Genomic DNA, 26,018 nt, shown 5'->3' with positions numbered 1-26,018 from the left:
TAATATTTACCATCTTAAACATTTGCAAGTGTACAGTTCAATAGAGTTAAATATATTCATACTGTTGTGCAACCATGCTCCAGAACTCCATCTTGCAAAATTGAAACTCAATAGCAGGTGAACAACTTGCCTTTTCTCCCAACTGCCAGCCCCTGGCAATCACCATTCTGTTTTCTGTCTCTAGGAAAATAGTTACCTCATTTAAAGGGAATTATGCAGTCTTTTTCTTTTGTGACTGACTTATTTCACTCAGTATAATGTCCTCAAGTTTCATCCATGTTGTCACATATCAGGATTTCCTTTTTTTATATGGCTGAATAATATTCCGTTGTATGCATGTAACACCTTTCAAAACAATGAACAATTGAATTTTTTTTAGTATATGCACCCTAGTGATACATAGTATAAGTATATATTTTTAAATAATTCATTTTTTATCTGAAATTTATCATGGTGTCCAATATTTTATCTGGCTACCCAAAATTGAAGGCACAGACTTGATCAGTGTGGGTTACAATCACTTTTAACTCTGATTCCTTTCTCCAGTGCTAAGTCTCTAAGAAAACAGAGCCCTATGTAAGGGAGAAGGGGAGAAGGTTAAAATCAAGCAAACAAAAAGATGCTAGCAAAACTAGAGAGAACAGGTTAACATGGTGACCTAGATGAAGTGGCACTTCATTTGAGGAGAGCTATAAAGTGGTCCTTCGGGCGTTGGTTCCAGAAGCCCCGGTGTATACTCAACTCCGCAGACGTTCAAATCCCAGTTGGCCCTCCCTATCCGCGGGTGCCAAACCCACGAGAACGGACGGCCGACTGTAGTTGTCCATTAAGACCTCAGAGTGCAGGACCGAAAAGCAAAGGCTTTGGTTTCACCCAGTTACTGGGCCTCAGCCCAGTCTCCGAGAGTCCTTGTACGAGTTATTTATTCTGAACCTGTTTTCATATTTGTAAAACAGGAAAACACTTACCTCCTAGGGTTGTCGTGAAGTTAGATAATACAACGCAGGTGAAAGTACCTAGTTCCAAGCCGAAGGGGTCTCTTGCTCCTCTCCCCCATGCTTTTACTGCTATTCTGGATTTTTAAGAAACAGAGTCAGAGTAAACCACGAGGGCTTTAAAAAGCCGACTGGGGACTGAAAATGCCATTGGCCCGAATCTCTCCTGCAAAACTTGCAAGAGCCTAATTAGAACTTTTTGTCCCTAAAATTCTCCCTGGTCCATTGGCAAAATTTCCGCCATTTGGACTTTACCTTGCGGCTTAAGGTTTTGAACCACGTTAAAAAATAAACTGCATCAAAAGATGTGGCCCTATTACCACTTCTTTGGGCGTGGTCAGGGAACAGGTTTGGTCCTGGCAGTTACTCATTCGAGATGCTGAGCACGGTCTTGACTTCAGAAAACCTCCCGGCTCTGAGGGCGGGATAGACGGGGAGGCGGGGAGGCGGGAGGGGAAGCCTCCCCCCCCGCCCCACCCCCGCCGGGAGCCCCGCCCTTCCCCGCCCTCCCACTCCCGGCTCTCCCGGTCCGCGTTCCCAGCATTCCGGTTCGGGAGCAGGAAGCATGCGCGCTGCGGGGGAGCTGGGCGCCGAGGCGGGCGCCTCGCTGCTTCTGTGCGCCGCGCTGCTGGCCGTGGGCTGCGCGCTCGGCCTGCGCCTGGGCCGCGGGCGGGGGGCGGCGGACCGCGGGGCGCTCGCCTGGCTCTGCTTCGACGCCCTGGTGCACTTCGCACTGGTAAGTGTCGTCGCCTCCCACCCACCCCTCTTTCCTTTCTGGCTCCAGGGAGTTTCCTGAAAAGGACTGGGGGACGACTCCATCCCCGCTGGCGGGAAGTCTGCGTGGAGGCCGCGGTGTCCGTGGCCTTTGGCCAGTTGCTGCAATTCTCCCAGGTCCCAAGTCCGTGAAAAGAGAGTGCAGTTTCCCTAGTGTTGCCAATTCCTCTACCAAATTAAAAAAACAAAACAAAACAAAATTGTTACTGTAAGCTGCTGAAGGGCTTTGACTTACTTGATTTTGTAACCTGCACATCAGTGTTGCACATAACTGAGAGAGAGTTTTTGAACCCCCAGAGGGAGCAAGGAGAGGTGATGAGGCACGCTGGGGCCAGTGCCAAAGCCCAACCCCCCCTTGCCCTAATAGTATTCATTTATTGAGTGACGACTGTGTGCCAGGCACAGTACTGTGTTTAAAATTTCTGGTCTTCACAAGCATCCCGTAAGCTACTTATTACTGTCACCAATTTACAGAGGAGAAAACACCCTGCAGAGTTGGGTGATTGTACAAATGCCGCACAGCTGGCATGATCCAGTCAATTTTAGTCTGGCTCCAAATCTTCCACTTTATTTCACACCAGGCTTTAGGAACCGTATCCCTAAAACTTCAGCCCCCTTTGTAAATGGCCAGGGGTGTTGTATTTAAGAGATTCCACTGAAAAGCCCTCTTCCCCAGGCACGCACTTTTTTTTTTTTTTAAGTTTTTTTAAAACTGTATAGAGATATCTTTGTTGTTGTTGTTGCAAATTTGACCCTGCTTAAATCTAGGCAGGCTTATAGCTAATGTGAAGCCAGAGTGTGCAGTCAGTCCAACCGAGGATTTGGGGGGGGGGGGGGCAGGAAATTCCAGAAATTTCCACAAAAGCAAAACTTGAATTTGCTGCACTGAGAACCATTTATTTAGCATTTCCGTTGTATTTACAACGATTTACATAGCATTTACATTATATTAGGTATTACAGGTAAGCTAGAGATTATTTAAAATATAGGGGAGGATGTCAGGTTAAATGCAAATACTACACCATTTTTATACAAGGGACTTGAGCAGTTGGGGATTTTGACTTCCCTAGGGCTTGGAAGCAATCCACCATGGATACTGAGGGAGGACTGAAGTGTTGAGAAATCTATAGATGTTTATCAGTTGGGTATGTGCATGTACAAGATGTTACTGGAATGATGAAATTCCTTCTTCCCTAACAGTCAACTTGCACAGCTAATGAGGGTAAGTGTTTCCCTCAACTCCTTTATTTATAGAATTGATTTTTAAGCTATCATTGAACACAAGGTGTCCCAAAGAACGGAGGCAAATACAACAGATTGCTAAGACCACTTCAAGAAAATTGTGTTAAATTTTAGACTTACAAAAATATAAAAACATCAAGACAGACCCAAACATCCACAACCTTGTTTAAAGTTGTCTACTTTTCAAGCACAAACCATGACAAGTGACACCATAGATAGCTCTATACCTTGAGGTGTAGACCCATGTGTGGAATCACTGCTCCTCTCTCCACCTTCCTTGTTCTGAAGGGAATGCGCCACCCCCCCAAGAGCCCCATCTTGTGCCATTTACCTGTCCCAGCTGCAAAACTTCCCATTATTTGAATGCACCATACTTTAGTTCTTTAATTCTAGAATGCATATTTTTTCCCACACATTAGAACAATCAATGACATAACCATTGTGGGTTATTTTACTGATATTTTATGTCTCTGAGATGTATCTTAACAACTGATGATGAAATATAAATAAAACTAAGCCCATTTATATAGACTGGTTACATTTGGTATTTACACACAGTGCTTCAACCAGCATCTTTGTACACATATCTTAGAGATTGGTGAGGAGGGCACTTGAATTAAGCTGTTGAGGCCTGCAAGACAAATGCATGTCCATATTATCTTTGGAATTCTTGGAAATTTGTTGAAAGAAAACCTAGAAATGTGACATGAGCAAAGATTGTAATGTAAAGCCTCAAGGAGAACTGAAACCACAACTCACGTGTTGCCGCTAGAACCTGAGCTGCCTCTCCTCACCTTTTTGACTTTACTTCTCAAATAGGAGGAGATGTTTGAGGTCTGTTGGCCACCATCAAATACAGAGCTTTTCTGTTGGACAGAATTTCAAGCCAAGCATTCTCAGAGGTAGTTCAGCTCGCAGAGTGTGGTTACCTGGGGCTGCAGCACTGACCTTCAGTTCAGTTGGCTATGGCCAGGATGAAGGTCTGGCTGATCTCCCACCTGATGGGAGCCATGGCAACATGCATGAAGAAATCAGTGGTTGGCTCACCAATCCTCAGAGGTTACTATGGGCGTTTCACGCACTGGTGCATCATGGGTTTTTCCTCGTCTGCAATCTTAAGTATTGCATTCTAGGCATGGCCAGACCCTGGACACAGGATATATTATGTCTATGTTTGGGAAACATCTTGAAGTCCAGATTGATTAGAACACAAGATTTACATAGGATAAGATTCCAGCAATATCTGTTATGTGCACATATCCAACTGATAAACATCTATAGACCTAGATGATTATCAAAAACTTTGCTTTCACTTTTCTTTCTCAATACTTCTGTCCTCCCTCAGTATCCGGGGTGGATTGTTTCCAGGCCCCCTAAAAATACCAAAATCCACAAATGCTCAAGTCCTTTATGTAAAGTGGGGGGACAGGCTAGAAAGAGAACTTGAATGACAGTTAAGACTTTGAGTTTCATTCTGTGCTAGGAAGCCATTGAAGGGTTTCAGGCAGGGAAGTAGCATGGCCAAAGCAGATCCTTCAAAAGATAATTTGATGGTGGTGCTAAGTCAGAGGCTGTGAGGGGTCTGAGATTTTGCCCTTCTTACAAGTTAAACAGGTTAGGCTGGTTGATTCTCTAAGCCCCACAGGGCAATGCAGTGAGGGCCAGATGATACTTGCACATGCTGTGGGTGCGTAACAGGAGAGGAACCCCCAAAGAGATCCCAGTCAGTGCAGGAATAGGAGACATACATGGAGAATTGTCTCCCAACATGGTGCAGGGTGGATTGGAAAGAATAGTTCAGGGGCAGGAGGTCAGCCAAAAGCAACTGCAGTACCATAGAAGTGAGAAGAAGGAACTGAGCTAAGGTGGAAGCTAAAATGGGAAGGAGAGGTAAATATGAGGGACTTTGCAAAGGGAATTTTATAAGTCAAAATGACTGCTTATACATTGGGGGCAGAGATGATCTTGGAGTTTAGAATCTGGTCGTTGTGGGTACCGTTGATAATGTTAACAAAGACAGGAAGGTCAGATTTTAGAACTATGAAGCTGGGGCTGTGGTGTGTAGTTGAGGGGAAATGTCCAGAAGGCAATTAAAAATGTAAGACAATTTGGAGAGACAGAGTCAGGGCAGAATAGAGTTGGAAATTCCTCGCTGCATTGGAGGAGGCAGCAGGCATTCCTAGGAATGGGTGGTTTCTGAGTAGCGACTGCTTTGGCTGATGATTTAATCCTCGTAGAACTGGGTAGTGGCAATGCCCTTTGTTTACCAAGGTAACTCAGGACAGCGCAGGGGCAGGCAAGGGACTCTGGGATCTGTTTAGGATGAGAGGTGCTGAGTGTGTTTGTGAGCAAGAGCTGGCCGAGGGAAGAGCGAAGTGCAGAGACACGTGCCGGCAGCGCTTGGTGGCTGGTGCTCGCCTGGCGCGTGAATTGGCCTCAGGCAGAGCTGAATCTCCCTGAACCCACTTGTCCTCGGGGTGAAGGGCAGCTGTGGAGAACCTGGGCTGCAACAGTCTCTTGTTCATTCTGCTGTGACCCCCCTGGGTAGTCTTTCCTTAAGAAGTCCTGCATAATTCCATTAATTTGTGTGTTTTGGATATTACCCTTGTCCGTTTAACATCACCACCTGTTCCTTACCTTCCACGACAGTAACTTCAGCCTCTGATCTTGGGACTTCCTAAAAATTTCTTCCTCCTACTACTTTATCACTAGGTCTGAAGTCACCGTCTGTTACTGTCTCCTGTTTCCCTTTCCTTTTTTGGCATCATCATCTTCAGTTTTGCTCTAAGATAGGTATCCTCTCTGGTAAATGAATTTATAGTCCTCATGCTGTTTGGAAGACCTGGTAAATCACAGTTGGTTTAGCTGTGTATTAATGGTAAGGCTTTATGATGGTAAATTTTATGTGCCAACTTGACGAGGGACCATGGGGTGCCCAGATATTTTGGCAAACATTATTCTGGGTGTTTGTTTGAGGGTGTTTTTGGATGAGGTTTGCATTTAAATTGGTAGAGTAAAGCAGAGTGCCTTCCCTAACGTGGGTGAGCCTCATCCCATTAGGTGAAGACCTGACTGAAGCACAAAGACTGACATTCCCTCAAGTAAGAGAGAATTCCTCCTGCCTGACCACCTTTAAACTGGAACTGCCTTCGGACTTGAACTGAAACAATGGCTTTCCCTGGGTCTTAAGCCTGCCAGCCTTCAGACTAGATCCACACCATTGACTCTCCCTGTTCTCAGTCCTTCGGACTTGGACTAGAAATAACTACATGAGCTTTCTTGGGTCCCCAGCTTGCTGACTTACCCAGCAGGTCGTGGGACTTGTAAGCCTTCATAATTTCATAAGCCAGTTCCTTATGATAAATCTCTTTAGATAGGTAGGTAGGTAGGTAGATAGATAGATACACACACACACACACACAGATACAGATTTAGATGTGGATATGATCTCCCATTGGTTCTGTTTCTCTGGAGAACCTTAATACAAACTTAGAAATGGTGCTAAATTAAAAGCCCAAGGAATAGTGCCCATAATGACACTTTGCCCATTGTTTAGGGTGTGGGCAGACAATCCTTGTACTTCTGCAGACCCAAATTCAGTCTGTTTTCTAACATCATGAAGAAGGATGTTACTGAGTCCTAGGAATGGCTGGCTACATCACCACATCTCAGAATGGCATATATTTATATTGTTCCTCATTTCCACCAAATTTGAGTATCTGGGCACCTATGTCTTGCTGTGCTGCATAGACAGAATGGATGGCCCTCATCCTCCCAGAGCTTGTGGAATAGCAGGGTTTTTCTCTTGTTCATATGGAGAATAATAGTACTAATGTCACTTACAGTGTGAAATCCACATGAGAAATTTCTTTTGCAAATAAGTGCTAGGAGAAGCTTAGTTTCTCCTAAAAAAATTGTTTTCTCTACTCTGATGGCAAGAACAGTATAAATGTTTCTCCTTTTCACTTTGGCTGCTTGGAAGCTTACAACCACATTAAGCTCTATAATAATGACAAAACGTGGTGTGCATATATATACATTCTTATTGACCCCTGATCCAAATTCTTATGTATATTTTACCATTCAGTTGAATGGGGTTTTTTTTCTATAATTGACCTAAAATCTTTCATGTAAGAAGAAAGTATGTAAATACTTCAAAAAAATGTAATGCAGCTAAAATTTATTTCTTTTGGAATGGAAAGGATATTCTAGGGAAATATCATTTTTACTTTATAACACTAAACACAATTTGTAACTATTTTCTCTTCCTCTGTCTCCAGTAGCTGGCATGGTACCTGGTATATAGGAGCTATTCTGAAGTATTTGTTAGTATTGAATGAATGGAAGAATAATTCTATCCTTTTAATTTATAGCAGTTTCAGTTACTTACATTTTAAGCCTCAGATTGCTCAGATATCTAAAATGTCAGTTCTTTTTCTATGTCAGATAGTCTTTTAAGACAAAATTTTTTAAAATTTGTATTTCTATGATCATTGTAAAATAAAACATTTACATATTTAAAAGAAAGAAAAAGATAAAAATTACTCAGAAAATTGTTGTTAATATTCTTAATAGTATTCCAGAATTTATATGAAAATATGTACCCAGATAAATATTTTTGGAAATTCTTTTTACAAAAAGGGGATCATGCTATTCATTCTTTGTTGCTTTTTTCCTTTAACTGTGTTCAGTGACCATCTATATCAGTATTGAACTACCTTATAATTTTAAATAACAGCATAGGATTCCATTATACTTTATATAGGACCTACTTAACCAGTCACTAATTGTTGGACTTACAGGCTCTTTCCTGTTGTTGGCAATTATATAGAATACTCTCTGGGCATTTTCATGCACTTGTCTCAAGTATTTACCCAGGATGAATCCTGAAAGTAGAATTGCTGGCTCAAAGGGAAGCCAGTTTTTAAAGATTCCAGAAAGATGGTACCCATTTATATTCCCATCAGCAGCTTCCTCACACTCATCCAGTATGAGGTATCAACTGTGTCAGGTACCTCTTTTGCATACTCTCAGGTCTTCTTGGCCTCATCTGACCCTTGACTGTATACTCTGCTCCTGCCACCACTACAGCAACCAACTTCAGCGTCATTCCAGCCCAATCAGGCAGCACCTACTCCCACCTCCTGCCCCAGGCCCTTTGGCTGTCACTCAGGAGTGAGATCCTGGGGACCCACTCAGCTCCCACACACCATGGGATGAACCTTTGATGGTGGTATTTGGGAGCCACAGGATAAATTCTTCTTCCCTCCTCCCCCAAGATGGACTCCTCAGAGAAACAGTCGTTCATACAATTCTGGAACAATTCAAGATGGTAGACATCAGTTAGCTTGTTACTAAGCAACATTACTAAGTTACTAACCCCAGTGATGCTGCCTCATATCTGATTCATCCTCCTTCTCTGTCTCATGTCCCGTTTCCCGTCCTCTGCCTCTTTGGGATAGCAATCCCCATAAAAGTAGTAGAACATAGTATAATGCTTTCTGGGGGGACCCAGGTCAAAAGATCTTTTTCCTTAATAGTTACATACTGTTCCATAGCGTGGATATATTATAATTGAACCAACCATGCAACCTCTGCTTCATTTGTTCCCTCCCTTCCTTCCTTGAAATTCCACCTTTATCAATGCTTAAAGTCTTTTATATGCATAGATATGATTGGGGATTTTTTTTATTGAAGTATAGTCAGTTACAATGTTGTATCAATTTCTGGTGTACTGCATAATAGTTCAGTCATGAATATACATATATATATATATATTCATTTTCACATTCTTTTTCATTATAGGTTACTACAAGATATTGAATATAGCTCCCTGTGCTACACAGTATAAACTTCTTGTTTATCTATTTTATATATAGTAGCTAGGATCTGCAAATCTCAAACTGGGGATTTTTAAAATTTGGTTCTGTTTTATGAATCTTTTGGTTTCAGTTCTGTCTACACTATTTCTTATTATTTTAGCATATAGTGCATTTAATATCTGATAAAGCAAATCTTATCACCCTTTACAAGCACCTTAAAATGTATTATATATCCTTCCAGATGAACTTTAGATTCATTTTGCCAGTTCTAAAACTTGGTATTTTGATTTAGGATTTTCTTAAATACATTAATTTGAGATTAAGTAACATCTTTACAATACTGAGTCTCCTTTTCTAAGAACTGAGTGGATCCCAGTTTGTTTAAATCTTCTGTTACAGTCTCTTAAAATTTACTTCTAAATATTTTATATTTTCTTTGCTACTATGAAACACTTTTCTCCTGTTTTCTAACTGATTCTTGTTGCTGTAAGTGAAAGTTCCTGGGCTGCATGGCTATGTCTGTATCGTCACCAGCAACTTGTATAAATTTTCTTTTTCCACCTCCAGCTATATTGATTTAAAATGTACCCATTTTGTGTGCAGTGTGATGAATTTTGGTGATTGTGTAAAGTTATGTAACCACTATCACTGTAACAGTATAGAATATTTTCATCACTTTTTGGAAAGTTTTTTCATGCCCCTTTGTAGATGAACCCAACCCTGATCTCTAGCCCCTGGAAATACTGATCTGAGTTCTTGACATTGAAGTTTTGCTGTTTCTAGAATTTCATATAGCAGGGAGGGGCTAGCTTAGTGGTAGAGCGCATGCCTAGTATGCACAAGGTCCTCGGTTCAATCCCCAGCACCTCCATTAAAAATAAACAAACAAACAAATAGACAAACCAACCAACCTAATTACCTCTCCTCCCCCTCAAAACAAAACAAACAAAAAATAATGGTCATATTTCTAGAATTTCATATAAATGAAATCTATGAAATTTATATGAAATTTCTAGAATTTCATATAAATGAAATCATGGTCTTTTATTTAGCATAATTTATTGACTAGTATCCTAGTATATGGCTATATCTTAATTTATTTATCCGTTTATCAGTTAATGAACATTTGGGTTGTTTCTAGTTTGGGGCTGTCATAAATAATGCTGCTGTGAGTGTCTGCTTACAAGTCTTTGGGCGTATGTTTTTATTTCTCCTGAGTAAATGCCTAGGTGTGCGGATTCTTTCACTAGTGGTTCTGAGTCAGAGGCAGCTCTGCATTAAGATGCCTGTTTGCCTCCTGGTGGCTCTTCTCTCAGGTCTGCTCCCCTTTCTACTACCTGCTGGCTTTCTCACACTTTACTCTTTTTCTGTGTCCCGTAGCATCTACGCGTGCCCATGTGGGTTGAGTTTGGGTTGAACTGAAGACGTGTTGGGGTCCTAACCCCCAGGACCTCAAAATGTGGCCTTATTTAGAGATCTGGTCTTAACGAAGGTAATCAAGTTCAACTGAGGTCATTAGGGTGAGTCCTCACCCAATACGACTGATCTCCTTACAAAAAGGGGACATTTTGACACAGACACACACTCACAGGGAGCACACCATGTGATGATGAAGACAGATCAGCGTGATGCTTCCACAAGCCAAGGGATGCCCCGTCAAACCCCGAGAAGGTGTGGGGGAAAGGCATGGAACAGATCCTCCCTCACAGCCTCACCCTACTAATACCTTGATCCTGGACATCCAATCTCCAGATCTGTGAGTCGGTTAATATTGTGAGTTTAAGCCATTCAGTTTGTGGTACTGTTTCAGGCAGCCCAACCAAACTAATATCCCGTGCTTCCTGGTAACTTGAGTTTACTCATAATGTTGATTTGTTCTTGTCCTCTCCTGACTTCTCATACATATTAATTTTCAGAATCAAATTGGATTCATTCCATATTTTTCAGTTTGTGTTCCAGAGGGTAAGAATTCCATTGGTATCTGAGTGTGGTGTCTTGGATAGGCTGCTCTGTGTCCTGGCGGCCCACCTGTGTGTTGTGTGCTCTGAAGTCCTGTCACCCCTCCTTGTCCCCCCTGATCCTGTGCACCAATCCCCTGCAGTCAGAGGAGCGGCTGTCGCAGTGTAGAACACAGTTTCCCACAGCTGTCCGGGCCGTGGGGACTGGGACAGGAGGCCCATGCCGGGCACAGCAGGCATCACGACCAGCACGTCCAAAGGGATGCCCAGTACTGCCTGCGGGAAGTGAGGAGGCCACCTTCATCGAGGAAGGGGCTGTAAGAACCGAGTAGTCCAGTCTCCCCCTTGATACAGGAATTTTACTAATAGCGCAGATAGACGTCAGGTCATCCACCCTTTGCTTGAAAACTTTTAGTTAGTGCTATCTTTCCAAAATGGAATAGCTCTAGTTATAAGAAGATTCTTCCTTATGTTGAGCGAAAATTAGCCCCCTCTGACTCCTGCTCATTGGGCCTAGTTGTGCCCTCTTGTGCACAGACCCAAAGAGGAGTTGAATCCTGTGTCTACACAGTAGCTCCACCTGGTCTCTATGCCTTCCATGGCTTCTCATGGCACGATTTCTTGGCGCTTTCCTGTCTTGTCACTTGTCCTCACACGTGCCACGGGCTGCTTTTCAGGAGCAGTGCTGGTTACTCAGCGCTGTTCCAGAGGAGGTCTGGCCCTTATCCAAGAAGCCCGGGGCAGGGGGGAGGGTATAGCTCAGGTGGCAGAGCGTGCTTAGCAAGCACAAGGTTCAGTCCCAGGCACCTCCTCTAAAAATAAATACATAAATGGGTAAACCTAATTATCTCCCCCTTCAAAAAAGAAAGTCTAAAAAAAAAAGGCTGGGGCAGAGTGAGAAGGTGGAAAGAATATGGGCTTTGGGATCCAACAGACATGCTGTTGCAGCTGGCTCTGCCACTGGCCGCCCGTGAGACCCCTCCCTGCTGAAAATCCTTTCTGTAAGGCAGAGGGGAAGGAAAGAAGGAAGGCAGGCAGGCAGGGAGGGAGGAAGCAAGCTTGCTTTTTCTATCTCAGTTTCCTTACTGTCTTAGTCCTTTCAGGCAGCTATAGCAAAATACCAGAGACCAAGTGGCTTCTAGACAACAGACATTTATTTCTCACAGTCCCAGAGGGTACACTCTGAGATCGGGGCACCAGCATGGTCAGCTGAGGACCCGCTCACTGGCTCCTAGCTGGCTCCTTCTCCCGCGTCCTCACCTGGTGGGCAGGGCTCCGGGTCTCTCGGGAGCCTCTTTAAAAGGCACTGATCCCATTCCTCACGATCCCACCCAAGGGTCCCACCTCCTAATACCATCGTCTTTTGGGAGTAGGATTTCAACAGAATTTTGGGGCCATATCTATAAAGTAGGGAAATAATATTTTCTTCAAGTGGTTGTTATGAGGGCTAAGTAAAACTTTATAATTGAGGGCAGTGGTTCTCAAACTGGACTGTGCACAGGAATCAGCTGGGCACCTGTTTACAGTGCAGACTCTGACTCCATGGTCTGGGGTGGGGTCACAGAATCGGCCCTTGTCACAGGCTCCCAGGGTGCCCATGCTGTGGTGGGTGGACCACATTTGAATAGCAGGGATGTGGGACCCCTGGCACAGGGCCTGGCATTTAGCAGAGTTCAGTCATTGTTCACTCTGCCTCAGTCCCTTTTGTGACCCCCTCCTTGCCATCCTCCTTACGTGGACTAACTTTTCATTTTCCTCCCATCCCTGTGTAATAGTGGGATCATACACATGTCCAATTAAGATGAGCCTTGAAAGATTTCAAATCTCTTATCTGAGAAGCAGCAACTGTCTCAGCAGAGAAGGGTATATTTTTAAAAAGGGAGAGATGTTTTTCAAGTCCTAAATCAAACACTAAGCTGCCATGTTGTAGGAACAATAGAGCTTGTGTGGCTGTTTGATACCCGAAGTTCTGAAAGGACCAGCAGGCCCATTGTTAATATTAGGCGACAGCCCATCTGCTGGGGCAGGTTCCATCAAACAGAAGTCGTCGTGTCATTAAGTGGACGACAGCTGGGCGGCATAGATGCGTGAAGTCACTAAAGCCTTGTCATCGAGGTGCCCTCGGAGGCTGAAGCAGCTGATCCTTCCAGAAACAATGATGTAGACTGTTACCATGACATGGAAAATCAAGTCTGATTAGGCTAAGATTTTGTGAGTCAGATTAGGAAATGCTAATAAATTTTGACAGGGTTTACATACTTGATTCTATTCTTACTCGGCTTTATTCTCTCACAATTAATGAACATTGCACTGTTTTTCTGGTTCTTCATTCAATGCACTTCAAAAAAAAAAAAAAAGAACCTTGCAAATACATTTAAATACAAATTCAGCCTTTACAAATACAAACCCAAATGACAAAAAATAAAATATGTGTTCTTTTATTTCTAAAAAGCCTTTTTGCTGCTAAATTTTTCTTTAAGGGTGAAATGAGTAAATTGGGCATTCCAATGAGTGAAATGGTCATTGAATTATAGATAACAGAAGCTTGCCCAGTTCAAGCTTTTTTTTTTGACTTGCAACTGTCTTAAAGTCTATAGAATACGTTGTTAAAATTACATTTCTGAAACATCTTAAGTGAAAAAATGAGACTGGCCTTAGTTACTTAATTTATTTGCCGTGATACATTTTAGCTTTTAAGCTCAAAATCTTTTAGCATGTTGTTAGCAACTCAGTTAGATACGTATAGTTCAGTCGTATTTGAGAGCATCCAATGTAAACTTTCCTATGTTTTTTAAAGCAAAATTCCTGATACAAAGAACTTAAAAATTTTAAATTCTGGCGAGGACCTGGGCGAGCTGAGCCTCAGGCTCACAACTGTGGTCCGGGGGCCCTGCTCGCGTGTTAGAAGCGTGAAGGCAGAGGGCCTCTGGGACCCCGGGGTCCTGAAATGCTAGGGGCAACAGTTGTCTTGCCAAGCTGCTAGGTATCTTTTTAAAATCAAGTTTTTCTATGAAAAATTTCAACAAACATAGAGAGAATGGTGTAATGAGCTGGTTCGGTGTTTTCAAATTTTGCTGCACTTGCTTCACTGGTCACTTTTTTCTTCTCCTCCCTCCTTCCCCTCCTTTTCCTCCCCTTCTCCCTCCCTTCTTTTTTCTTGTGTTATTGCTGAAGTATTTTAAAGGGAATGCAGACACCCTGTCATTTTCCCCCTCTGCCCTGAGTAAGTCTGTCTCTAAAAATTCAGATTATGCTTGTTAAGGGCATGTTTATGCCCCTCAGACGATCGTAGGAATGACAGAAGCTCAGGAATTCTTGAAGACATCTTCCTGCCTGGCCAGTCGGGGGGGTCTGTCCTGGTGGTTGCCACAAGCTTGGCTTTCCCATGGCTGATGGGCACTGGCAGGTGTAGAACCCACAACACATGCCCACTGAAAACGCTGGGGCTCAAACAGGCCCTGACCCCACACCCTCCCCGGGGCCCCCTCCCTGCACACCGGACCCTGTGCTGACAGGCATTCCCACCCGGGCCACTGCTCATGGGCCTCATCAGTGTGGTCAGCGGACCAAGGTCTGCGTTCAGGGCTTCCAGTCAATAAGGGACACTCTGTCAAAAGGTGAAGATGTACGAATATACGTATGACTGTGCTTGGCAAATAGTAACTAATGTTTTCAATGACTTTGATCTTAGGCCTCTGTTTGCTTAGAAGAGATCTTGTTCAGAAGCCCCCAAAGAATCTTTAGGCCCAGAAGAGCTGGTCTCATTCTGAAGATGGGCGGCCGCCTCCTGCCCCTGCCTGGCTCAGCTTTGCATTGAGTCTGTTACTGGGGGAGAGTCACCTGCAGGTGGCGCAGCCTACAGTGCTGGACCCGCGGCTGTCAATCCACGTTTCTCACCGAGTCTTCTTGTAGGATAAGGGAGGCCAATCTTAGCATCACAGAACCTTCCAGAGTTGGACCATCGGTTCCCTAGAACCCTGCTCACCACTTTTCACTGTGTTCTTTTCCTGGCTTTTATCTGAATGTTCTTCCTGTGGTGGGACACACCAGGGCTCGGTGGTGTAGGGAAGGATCACAAGCCTTAGAGCTGTCTTGGGGAAGAATCGAATAGTTGCTAATGCTAACGGTACATGGCCTACTTTATGAAGGAAAGCCAAGTGTTTGTGCATTTCTTCGGCTCCCTTTTTACATAAAGCACAAGGGCAGGGTCCCTGTGAAGAACCAGTGCACCATCCAGGTCTACACTGGCCCACCACACCTGCCCCAGGTCTATTTCTTCCATCAAACAAGAGCATTTTTTCCATGTAGTGAATGTTTTACCCAAAGACGTTTGCAAACCGTGTGTCCAGACCCATTTCATCTCTGTTATAGCAAGGGAAAACCTGAGGACAAAGAAATTAGGAGACCCAACCAACACTACATGATGATAGAATTGTCTATCAAAGCTCACCATCCATGTAATCTGTGTAAATTGTGTTAATCACACAAAGTCCTGCAGCTGAGCTTTGCTAGTGGGAGAGACGGACAGGGAAATAAACCATTATCATGCATTCTGGTGAGTGAGTGATAGAATTGTGTCCTGGTCTAGAGGGAGCACCAAGGAGAGGAGTCACTGGGGTTTTAAAGACTGAAGAGGAGTTTGTCAAGTGACGGGAGAGTGGAGGCAGGCAAGATTGGCTGCAGACCCCTTGTTCCCATGATGGATTGTCAGATCTTGCTCTAGGAGTCTTATGATAGTGGCCCCTACTCTGCTTTACCAAATGCTTTGACTTTTTAAAAAAATCTTTCTCAGCTTTTATTGAAGTATAGTTTTTACAATGTTGTGTTAGTTTCTGGTGTACAGCATAGTGGTTCCGTCACACCATGTGTATATTTTTTTATATTCTTTTTCATTATAGGTTATTACAAGATACTGAATATAGTTCTCTGTGCTATACAGTAGGACCTTATCTATTTATATATAGTAGTTTATATCTACTAATCCCAAACTTCTAATTTATCCCTCCCCCACTTTCCCCTTTGGTAACCTTAAGTTTATTTTCTATGTCTGTGAATCTGTTCCTGCTTTGTAAATAAGTTCTGAAACCTTTGACTTTAGCAGAATAATGGGTTAATCTTGCCCATGGAGCATTCTAGCCCATCCAGTTCAAGTGCCAAGTGGTGACATCTCCACTGGAAGTACATGTATATTTTTAACAACAACAAACAAACAAATAAACAAACAATGGGCAAAAAAAATCTAAACAGACATATCTTCAAAGAAAATACACAAATGGCCAATAAACACATGGAAAGATCAGTAGTCATTAGGGAGATGCAAATCAAAACCACACTGAGATACCACTTTGCAGCCACTAGGACAGCTGTTAACCACAAAGGAAAATAACAAGTATTGGCAAGGACATGCAGGAACCTGGGACCCTGGTGTGTGGCTGGTGGGAACGCAAAACGGTGCAGCCGCTGTGGAAAATACAGAGTGAGGGTTCTTCAAAAAGTAAAGCATAGAATGACCATGTCATCCAGCAGTTCACTTCTACACAAGTACCCAAAGGAATTGGAAATAGAATACTCCACTTGCCACATTCTTAAGTGACAAAATACTGAATGTGTAGAGTAAGAATGATATTTACATAATCATTTTGTCAATGCTGTTGATTGGCTTTTCAGCTTTTAGAATCCGCTTACAGATAAAATGGGAAAGACAGATAATGTTTACAGAAGGAGAATGGAAATGTAACCAATCTCATTGCCCAAGCAGAGCGGACAGAGGTGGAGAGTTGGAATTGGGGAGGAGAAGGAGAGAGTGTGGTGGGGGCTCTCCTCATCCTATGTGGGAAGAAGTCCAAATTCTGAGCGACACTCATGAATGAACAAGCTGGGGTTTTAAGCTTGTTACTTAAGTTACAAATTTGGATAACTAACAGAAGAATGAAAGGGAGCAATATAGCTATGAAGGGGGTTCAGAACATGTCACTCCACAGTGTGCCGCTTTGGCATTTTGATTATTTTGAAATGAAGGCAACTGAGAAACAGTAGTTGCAGGAGGGGAACCTCTGACCTCTTTCCTTTCTATCTAAAAGCGGGTCTTTGGATTTCCCATAAGAAAGGTGCCCTCCCTGTACCAGGAAGAAAAGAATGTTCTTATCGCTGGGGACTGGAGGTCAATGCTGAAATGGTCCTGTACAAACAAACCAACTAAAATACTCTCCCATTACTTTCCCTCATATATAGTCACTGTCTCACAATTTACTGTCCTTAGCCCAAGCCCCCTTGTCTCGTCACATCCCTGCAATTTATTGTTCTTTGTGTGAAAGGGGATATAAGTTTTGGGGCCTATTCGCTTATTCAGGTCTTCATTTTCCCTTCAGAGACTCCTGTGTCCATGTAAACATAATAAATAAAATGAGTAAAGCTTTTCTCCTGTTAAATCTATGTCAGTTAATTTGTAGGCCAGCTGCAGAACCTAAGAGGGCAGAAGGAAGTTTTTCCTCCCCTACGCTATCAAAACCTGGAAGGAGGAAGGGGGAGGGGAAGCAGTGTAAATTAGATCCTAATTTTTCAGGATGGGCAGTTAACTGACAATGTCTGAAGATACAGCAGTGTAAGCGTATCATGAGTTACAGTTGCCGGAGCTTCAGACAGAACTGGTAGAAAGGAGCAGCCTCTGGGGAGCTGAACTAGAAGTCAGCTTAGGGATCAGGCAGGGACACAGGTTTGATGTCACAAAAGTGGTTTTGGTAAAAAGAAATGAGGGGGAAAAAGCTGTACTGACCAGCAACAAAATTTGTTCAAAGGAGCAACGTGACAATCACATACCCCTGTGAAGTCTAGTTAATTAGTTTTGGAAATTTTAGGCAAAGAACTATTTCAGTGATGGGGAAATGCTAAGCATAATTACAGATACTTCATTACCTGAAATTTCAAAGGTAGCCTGTAAGCATTTTTAATTTTCCTAAATTTCCCCTCGTTCAGGAAAATGTTCAACCCTGGTAAAGATATTTGAATGCCACTTCTGTTAAGAAAGATCTTGGATTTTTTGGGAGGGGGGTGAGACAAAATGAATTACTGTGAGGTACTTTACAAAGGTGTAAAATCCCTGGAATAATCCAGAATTTAGCTTATAACATTTAAGCACTTCCCTGTGCAGTATTTTCAAATTATCTTTTCCCCCATCAGACATACCTCTGCTTTTACAATACCAATCATTGCAAACTAGCACATATTATAAAAACATTCGGTTTGGAAATACCCATTTTCACAGTCAGGGAACCAGGCTCCTGGATCCCCACACCAGCGCTGAGGCTGCAGACTGGGATGTGGACTCCTGGGGTGCAGGGGTGCTGACGTGCACTCAGTTGCATCTGCGGTGCCTTCCTGTGTCTGTGATGCTAAATTAGAGCATGCTTTTGTCTTCTTCTCTCCAGGAAGGCCCTTTTGTCTACTTGTCTTTGGTAGGAAACATCGCAGATTCTGATGCCTTGATTGCTTCATTGTGTAAGTAATTTTAAATGTTTTCATTTTGCCATGTTTGAGGGGATTCATTGCAAGTGTGGCTATCAATTAAACGAGTACTTGTACCCCATATTGTGTGATTCTATTTACATGAATTAAAGAATGAATGAGTGGGGTTATTTTTGTGAACGTCTAAACATCCACTGATCTCTTAGTTCCGAAAGCATTGACCTTTTACTTGCGGTATTTTTAAGTTTCGGGTGCACTGTGTGGTACATTTCACCTGTTGTATGTATGTTTAAATTTAGAGAGAACGCTTTTACTTTCACCGTTACATGGTTCCAGTTGGGTCATGGCTGGCCGTCGGCTAAGGACACGCCGGACGGCTCCCCCTGGCCTGTGGGCTGCGTCTGGCCTTTCACAGAATCTCCCCTCAGCGTGTGTCTGTGTGTTATCTCATTAAATAGCTAATCCTGTTTACTGGCCTGTCCTTTCTGTCGGGACAGTCTTTCATCAGAAGCCTTTGTCCCTGGTCCCAGAGGGATCCTAACTCTAGCCATTAAGAAACTAGACCTTTGTGCTGCTCAGACCCATCAGATCACATAGATAATTTTTGACCATTCGTACCTTTTCTAAGTAATGTGGGAGCAGTATTTAAAGGGAGAAAAGAGGTGGGGACTTTGGGGTTTTTTTTCCTCTGGTTATTTGAGATCTTAGGACCAGCACATATTACTTTAATAAAAAAAGAAAGAGAGAGAGAGAGTCCAGCTGTAAAAAGACTTTCTGGCCTCATGGTACTTTTATAAGAAACCATCCAGATAATGGGGTCAGGAAAGATTTCTTAGGGCATGCCCACTCCCCCAAGTCAGCACAATTGAGGCTCTTGTGGTGTCTGTTGTTAGTTCCGGCTCCTGTAGCAGGACCGAAATGCCCTCTTTGTCCATTCTGGATTTATTCTGTCATCCAGGCTATATTGTTCCCCTCCCTGCTGCCCCCTCAGCACTTAATTTCTCTTTGATTATTCATAAACGCATCTTTAAAAAAAAAACCACTTTCTTAATAATAATTTTCCCATATCTGATGTATACTTACAGACTTTGTATTGAAATTTTGAAGTAAGGAATTATAATGCATTTACCAAGATAATTGTAAAAGATTGTCTTTGCAAAATCCATGTTGAATTAATTTAGAATTCTGCTTATGATGAAAAGGGAGGAGGTAAAAAGGGCCCATATGTAAAAGCACTGTGGAAACTGCAAATTTTTTTCAAATACAACACGATATTGTTGTTGTTACCTGTGTCAGGTGGCAAAGGTGTTTTTGTCTCAGGGCTTTTCCTGCTTCCACTAAGGCATGTTGATGACTGTAGAGAGAGCGGCAGTTACTCTTTATCTCCTCCTCGGGGTGGGGGGAAAGGTCATTTCCATTGAATGTCATAAAAATGATTGCCAAACACGTAACAAAATGTATTTTGTTTTTAGGGAAAGAATACAGCAAAGCTGATGCAAGATGGCTCTATTTTGATCCAACTATTGTGTCTTTGGAAATTACGACTGTTGTCCTGGATGGGTGTCTGGCATTGGTCCTCATTTATGCCATCATCAAAGAGAAATGTTATCGGTAAGTGCACTTTCTCCTATCCTGCTGAAAAGAGGAGAAACATTAGCTGTCCCAATGCCAGAGTGACATTTGGAGAAGATAATGACCACAGTTCTTTGTTAGACGAAAAGTAGGGTAGAAACAAAAATTGTCTGATATAAGGATCATGGTACTACCAGGATCATTTCAGATGGTTCAAAATTTAAAAAAAAAAAATGAGAAATACGATTATAGTGAAAGTTTCAGTGCTGTATAGGCAAGCACAGTGTTAACAACATTGGATGCTTTGCCACCAATGTTTTGGAGAATAAAGGGTAATATTTCTGTCCTCCCCCCAAATATTTCCATCCACCCCAAATCATTCTAGGAAAATCTTTTACAATTTTGCACCTGACACAAAGAAAAATCTCTTATGTAATTCTGTGCTAGACATACAAGATAAATAAGAGATCTTTTCACAAGCAAGATGTGGAGGGCGTGAGGAAGGCAGAGAGTGGGGAGAGGAAGGAGGAAGGTGGCAGGTTAACCATCCATCCATCAGACTCTGAAACTTTGAACTCTGCTTCCTCCCTCCCTTCCCCTCCTCTCCTTCTTAGGGACAAAATGACCTGGGACAAATAGATTGCTATCCTGGGGATGATTCCCTGAAATAATGTCAAGTAGGCACAGTGACGTTCAATTTTCCACCCTCTTGTTTCAAAGAAGAAGTCTTAATGGAAAGCTTCATAAAATTTCAGATTTGAAAGAGACCTCAAGGTCATTTAATCCTCTTTCTCTCACCCAGTTTTACATAGAGTTGGCAGAAAAAAATTAAATTTCTCTTTGGTGTCTCTGACTTTATGATCTTGGTTGTAGATTTACTACATGTGCCTATTTGTTTATTATTTCAAACATTTATAACATGTGTATCGTTTACTTACTATGTGCTGGGAGCAGTGCTGATTCCTTAATCTGTGTGTCTCTTTTTAATCTCCACAATATTATTCGAGGAAGGGACTCAAATTATCCCTTTTACAATGGGTGAAATTGTGGCTTATAGAGAGATTCCCATCTTTACTGGGTCAGATGTGACCTCACTAAATCTTCTGATGAATAGGACAGGATACCCAAGAGACCTAATTTAATTCTGAGAACAGTCTTCTGGAAAGCGTAGTATTGCTTTTCTAAGGAAGGCATGGGTCTTCCTTAATTATCAACTTGAACCAACAGAGGAGCACTACGCAACACCTGGGGCCCACATTCAGGGAGGGTTTCTGCCGTGGAAGACTGTGTTGATGCTGCCATTAAAGGAAAGATGTCATGATTTGGGTGCCAAGCTGTGCCAAGCTGACAGTTTCAGCCCTTGTCTCTTTCTCTCTAACAGGCATTTCATACAGATTACCCTGTGCGTGTGTGAGTTGTATGGCGGGTGGATGACCTTCTGCCCAGACTGGCTTATGGGAAGCCCCAACCTCAATACCAACAGTCGGCTCTACTTCTGGGTCTATCTGGTATTTTTCAATGGTGTGTGGGTTCTGATCCCGGGACTGTTACTGTGGCAGTCATGGGAGGAACTCAAGAAAATGCATCACAGAGGAACCAATTCAGGCAAAAAGTTCCAGTAAATTTTCAAAATAATCTTGCTTTATGAGCCAGAATGAGTCAAACCTTTTTGTTTTGACAAAAATGTAACACATTCCGGTCTACACTTTCTTTTTGTATTGTTCTTGAACAGCCTAATTGATTTCAGTTAAATCAATTTCAGATTGATTGTAAGGTGGCAAGTTTTTGTTGTTTTTTTTCCAATTAAATGGTGACATAGGGAACAGAATACATTTTAATATATAATAATAATACATTTAATTATACATTTTTACAGCTAGCATTGTTCTACATTAATAAATTTCCATGAAATGCCATAGAGCAGGTTATATTATTTTTTTATTCCAAAGAACATGTTGTTGCTTCAACTTTTGATCTTCCCACCAGTCTTTTGGTTACTAAAGTGAAATCAGAAACAAAATTCTGTTTTGCATTTGTATTTTACCAAATTTGTGAAGCCAACCAAAAATGATAGTAGAGGAATTTGTAAGTGAGCTTGAAGAAGAAAAAAATGGAAGAACATATTCTCTAAAAAGGATACAAAAAATTGGAAAAGTTTGACTACATTAAAAGTAAGTACTTCAGTTCATCAAAATCCAACATTAGGAGAGTGAAGAAGGAAGCCAGAAGGTAGAAGATATTTGTAGTACATTTCACTGACAAAAGATTTATCCCAGTGGGTAAATCAAGTAGAAAAAGATATGCAGTCTGATAAAAAAAAAGTTGACAAAATATTTGAATAAATACTTCACAAACGAGAAGGGAATTTGGAAAATGATAATTAAGGTCACAATAAGATGTAGCTACACACCAATCAAAATGGCTAAAAATAAAGAGACTGACAGTGAAGAGTGCTGGTGAAGATGTGGAGCAGCTGGAACTCTCATACAGTGCTTGTAGACTGTAAAGAGGAAACCTGCTTTGAAATAACTGTTAAACTGAACACATGCATGCCCTAAAACCTAGCCGTCTGACTCTTAGGTATGCTTCACAAAAGTGCTTACCGTGTGTACCAGAATGGCAGCATTATTCGTAATAGCCCCAAACCAGAAACAACCTAAATGAATAAATTGTGGTATAAACATACAATGGACTACTTTACAATGAGAATCACAGGAATGAAAATTAACAACCTACTTCTGCCTATGACTGCATGGATGAATTTCACAGACTTATTAATGGAGGAAGCCAGACTAAAGTGATACATGTTGTATGAATTCATTTATGTAATGTCCCAAAACAGATAAAACTACGGTGTTAGAAATCAGGATAGAGGTTGCCTTTGGGAAACCTTCGTCATGGGGAGAAGTCATGAAGGGGCTTCTGAGATGCTGGTAATGTGCTATTTTTTTTCATTTGAGCAGTGGTTACAGTTTGTGATAATTCATTCAGCTGGATCTTTATGAATGGTGTGCTTTCCTCTATATTTGTTATACTTCAGTTTTTAAAGTTTATTTGTAAAGATTCCTGGTATGAAGACCTGAAACATGTCTCCAAGTGGGTCCTGATGAAGAGGACGCTGTGTCCTTGACAAAAGATTTATTACATCTCAGGCTGTGTCTAACAGTGTCCCCCACGTAGGCTGAAGGCAGGATGCCAGAGAGAGTCTATAAAAGCCTTTCTATGAGGGATTACCTAGTTGTTTCCAGTATTTTGCTCTCTGCTGATCTGGCTCAATCCAAGGGTAAACAGTAGAGAAAAATGGATGGGCCACGTGTCCTGCAGACGGTCCTGAAAACATGATTTCTCTCAATTGAGTTTTTGCTGAGTATTGGATGGGAAAGAAGTGGAGATTATAGACTCTGAAAGGAACTTGGAAGACAGATACACTCTACTGACAAGTAAGGACAGATCTAAATGTTTTAACCATTAAGTGAGTTGGGAGAAGGGTTGGTGTCCCCTTATGAAAGTCTAACAGGTCACTGTGAACAGAAGCCCATCTCCCTGTGACAGGGAGGTAGGGGCAAGGTGAGAGAGGTGACACTGTATTTCATTAGTTCTAAGATAGGTGTCTTCTACACCCATGATGACATTTAGAAAGTTAGAATGCGTTTTTACAGTTGATGTGTCATAGTTGAGTTGACGGTGTTTTCTCTTTCAAAAACGTGATGCAGCTTATAATTGACAGCATCTTCTAAATAAGTACCACCTTCAGTGTTTCCTAGGAGCCAGCCATAGAAGGCATATTTTGATGGGTATAAAAAATGATTTGCAATAAGTTATGAATTGCTTATATTGAAGGTAACTAGGTTCCTACAAACCGTCCGTCCCTCTCCAGTGTTGTTTACACTGTAAATTTCCTTTGCAAACTCTTCCTTTCCAGATAATGTTGAGGCAAGTATCAATATAAACTATCTAAAATCAGAGTCTAAGTGATGTTTTCTTGTATTTAATGATGTTGGCTCTACAGCTCCTGAAGTGCTAGCCTGGGGGCTCCAGGAAAAGTCTACAGACTACAATATGAAATGGTGACATAAAGCTTCGTCCAAAAAAGGCTTGATGGAGACCAAAATGCAAGAAGCTTGGAAGAGAATCCTTAGTTTTCTTTCTTTTCAAATTGTTCTTAAAATCCATGAACCTTTGTTTGTTATGAAAGCTGGAGTTTGGATCTAAAAATAACTAATTTATGATGAGAATAATTGGGCAAAGCCTTGAATGAGAAAGGTTAACTGTTAAGGTTAAGATTGCTGTCCTTAATTTTAATAAAATGCCCTTGAGGTTATAGGGAGGGGAGGGCCTGGCAGGACTGAGCTAACTGAGAGGCAGGCCTCCTCCCCCAGCTGCCCTTTTAGAATCTCTACATCCTCTTGCCACTTTCCCCAATTCCTTGACCCCCTGGCAGTCAAGACCTAACAAAATCTGTATCCTACCACCCTTCACTGTGGGAAGCAGATCACATCCATTAATTAACATTAAGATGCAACTAACTGATAGTGGTTTGAGGTATTATCCTACCCAAATGTATTTATTTGCATTAAAAAGTGTATTATATAAATGCTACATGTCTGTTGCTGAAAAATGGAAAATCCAGATAAGCAAAAAGAAAAAACTAATAATTACCCCAGTATCATCAGACAGAACTGCTATTACAAATGTAATTTCCATTTCCCAAGCTCGTGTCTGTGCACGCATCAACATTTGGGGGAGATTTTTAACATCTGAAGGAGGATTTAACCTCTCCCCTTCCTCTCTCCCTTGCCCCAGATTTATCATCCAAAAAGTAGCCGATCTGCATGAACACACACAACTGACTGGATAGCATTACAGAACACGCCCCCATTCTTGAGAAATTCATGCACTTACAGGGAAGTAGCAGTTATCATTTATTTTTGGAGACCAGTTTCCTTAGATGTTTATGTCTACACAGATCAAGTTGACGTCTTAAAATATTGGATTGGCCACCTCCCAACTCTTCCAGGGAGGGATCAAGTGTGCTGAGCATGTTTCAGTGTTACGTTTTAGGTGTTTAATCCCTTCCCCTCCAGAAGCCTACTCTCGGTCCCCTGGCTGTCAGGAGGGGAGGGCTCTGAATTCTTGCAGTCCTTGTCTGTATCACTTAAGTCGCCCTGTATTGTTTTTATTTTTGACATCCACCTTCCCAACTGCACAGGGGTCCCACAAGGCCACACTTAGAATCCTAGAATCATGTATTGTTTAAAGGGGCCTTCAACGGGTCCAGTTCATACACCAAAAGGCAGAGGCTCAGCGGGGTTAGATAACTTGCGCAAGGCCACAGAGCTTTTCAGCGAACTAGAACCTAGTGAATTGAAAGTGCTCTTTCTAGTCCAACAGTGTTAGACATGTTCCCAGGACCTACAAGCTATGAAAATTACTCCGTTTTCTGGATTTTTTTTTAATGGTGAAAAAAATTTAACTTCAGGGTATTTCTGATCATCTGGGTCCATTCATTTTATTTGAATAGCCTCTCAATTTCATTGTTTTGATTTTGAGTTTTGTTTTGTCCTGTTAGTATTTTTCACTGGTTGGACCAAGTGGTTGGGTGACAACAGTTAACTTTAATGCAGTGGCTTTTCCAGGGTCAGGGGTCCCCACTTTTTCTAATTTGAGCCTTACTCCAGCACAGCACACCACCTCTTGTTCCCCACAAATGTGTTTGTTGATGATGCATTTTAGTTAAAAATAAATTGAACATTCTGTCTGGGCCTCTCATTTCTGATTCACCGTGTTGTAGAGTAACCGTGAAACAGGTTTTTGGCATTTCGTGGTTACATTTTGGAAGTCGGACTGATTTCAGTCCCCGGGGGTGGGATCCTCACTAAGAACTGGAAGCAAGAAGCGGACTTCATTAAGATTCAGCGTCTGTCCGGAAGTCGGCCCACAAATATTCATGCTCCCTTTAACAGTGACATCTGGTGGCCTGGGGTAACAGGACAGTAAATGAGTGGCTGATCTGTGGATTTTGATGAGATGACCGTGTTCTATATAGTAAAACAGTGGCCTGTCACCACAGGAGTCCCTGCTCTTTCCCAGGGAGCCCTGTTTCCTCCTGGGACACACCCCTCCAGTCACCCCACACCCAGGAAGCACCTGCTGGGGCGCCCTCCTCCCAGCCCCCTGGCTGCCTGGCTGGGAGG

General features: G+C 42.3%; 1 protein-coding gene across 1 annotated transcript; it reads left to right on the top strand.

Annotated features, from left to right (window-relative positions):
• The first annotated feature begins 1,553 nt into the window (after window positions 1-1,553).
• Window positions 1,554-25,593, top strand: EBPL (EBP like). Its single transcript, XM_031466415.2, has 4 exons — window positions 1,554-1,731; window positions 18,216-18,285; window positions 19,725-19,863; window positions 21,206-25,593. The coding sequence occupies exons 1-4, from the start codon at window positions 1,561-1,563 to the stop codon at window positions 21,444-21,446; spliced, it is 621 nt and encodes a 206-aa protein (XP_031322275.2). The 5' UTR covers window positions 1,554-1,560; the 3' UTR covers window positions 21,447-25,593.
• The last annotated feature ends 425 nt before the right edge of the window (window positions 25,594-26,018 follow it).

This window comes from Camelus dromedarius, chromosome 13 (assembly GCF_036321535.1).
Source record: "Camelus dromedarius isolate mCamDro1 chromosome 13, mCamDro1.pat, whole genome shotgun sequence".
NCBI classification, from domain to species: domain Eukaryota; kingdom Metazoa; phylum Chordata; class Mammalia; order Artiodactyla; family Camelidae; genus Camelus; species Camelus dromedarius.
This window is presented reverse-complemented; position numbering and strand designations above follow the sequence as displayed.

Excerpts from the sequence above, each read along its gene's own strand:
- EBPL (XM_031466415.2), top strand. The coding sequence starts at position 1,561 with ATGCGCGCTGCGGGGGAGCTGGGCGCCGAGGCGGGCGCCTCGCTGCTT. Across the intron at positions 18,286-19,724 it reads TGCCTTGATTGCTTCATTGT|GGAAAGAATACAGCAAAGCT; the intron begins GTAAGTAATTTT and ends TTTTGTTTTTAG. Across the intron at positions 19,864-21,205 it reads ATCAAAGAGAAATGTTATCG|GCATTTCATACAGATTACCC; the intron begins GTAAGTGCACTT and ends TCTCTCTAACAG.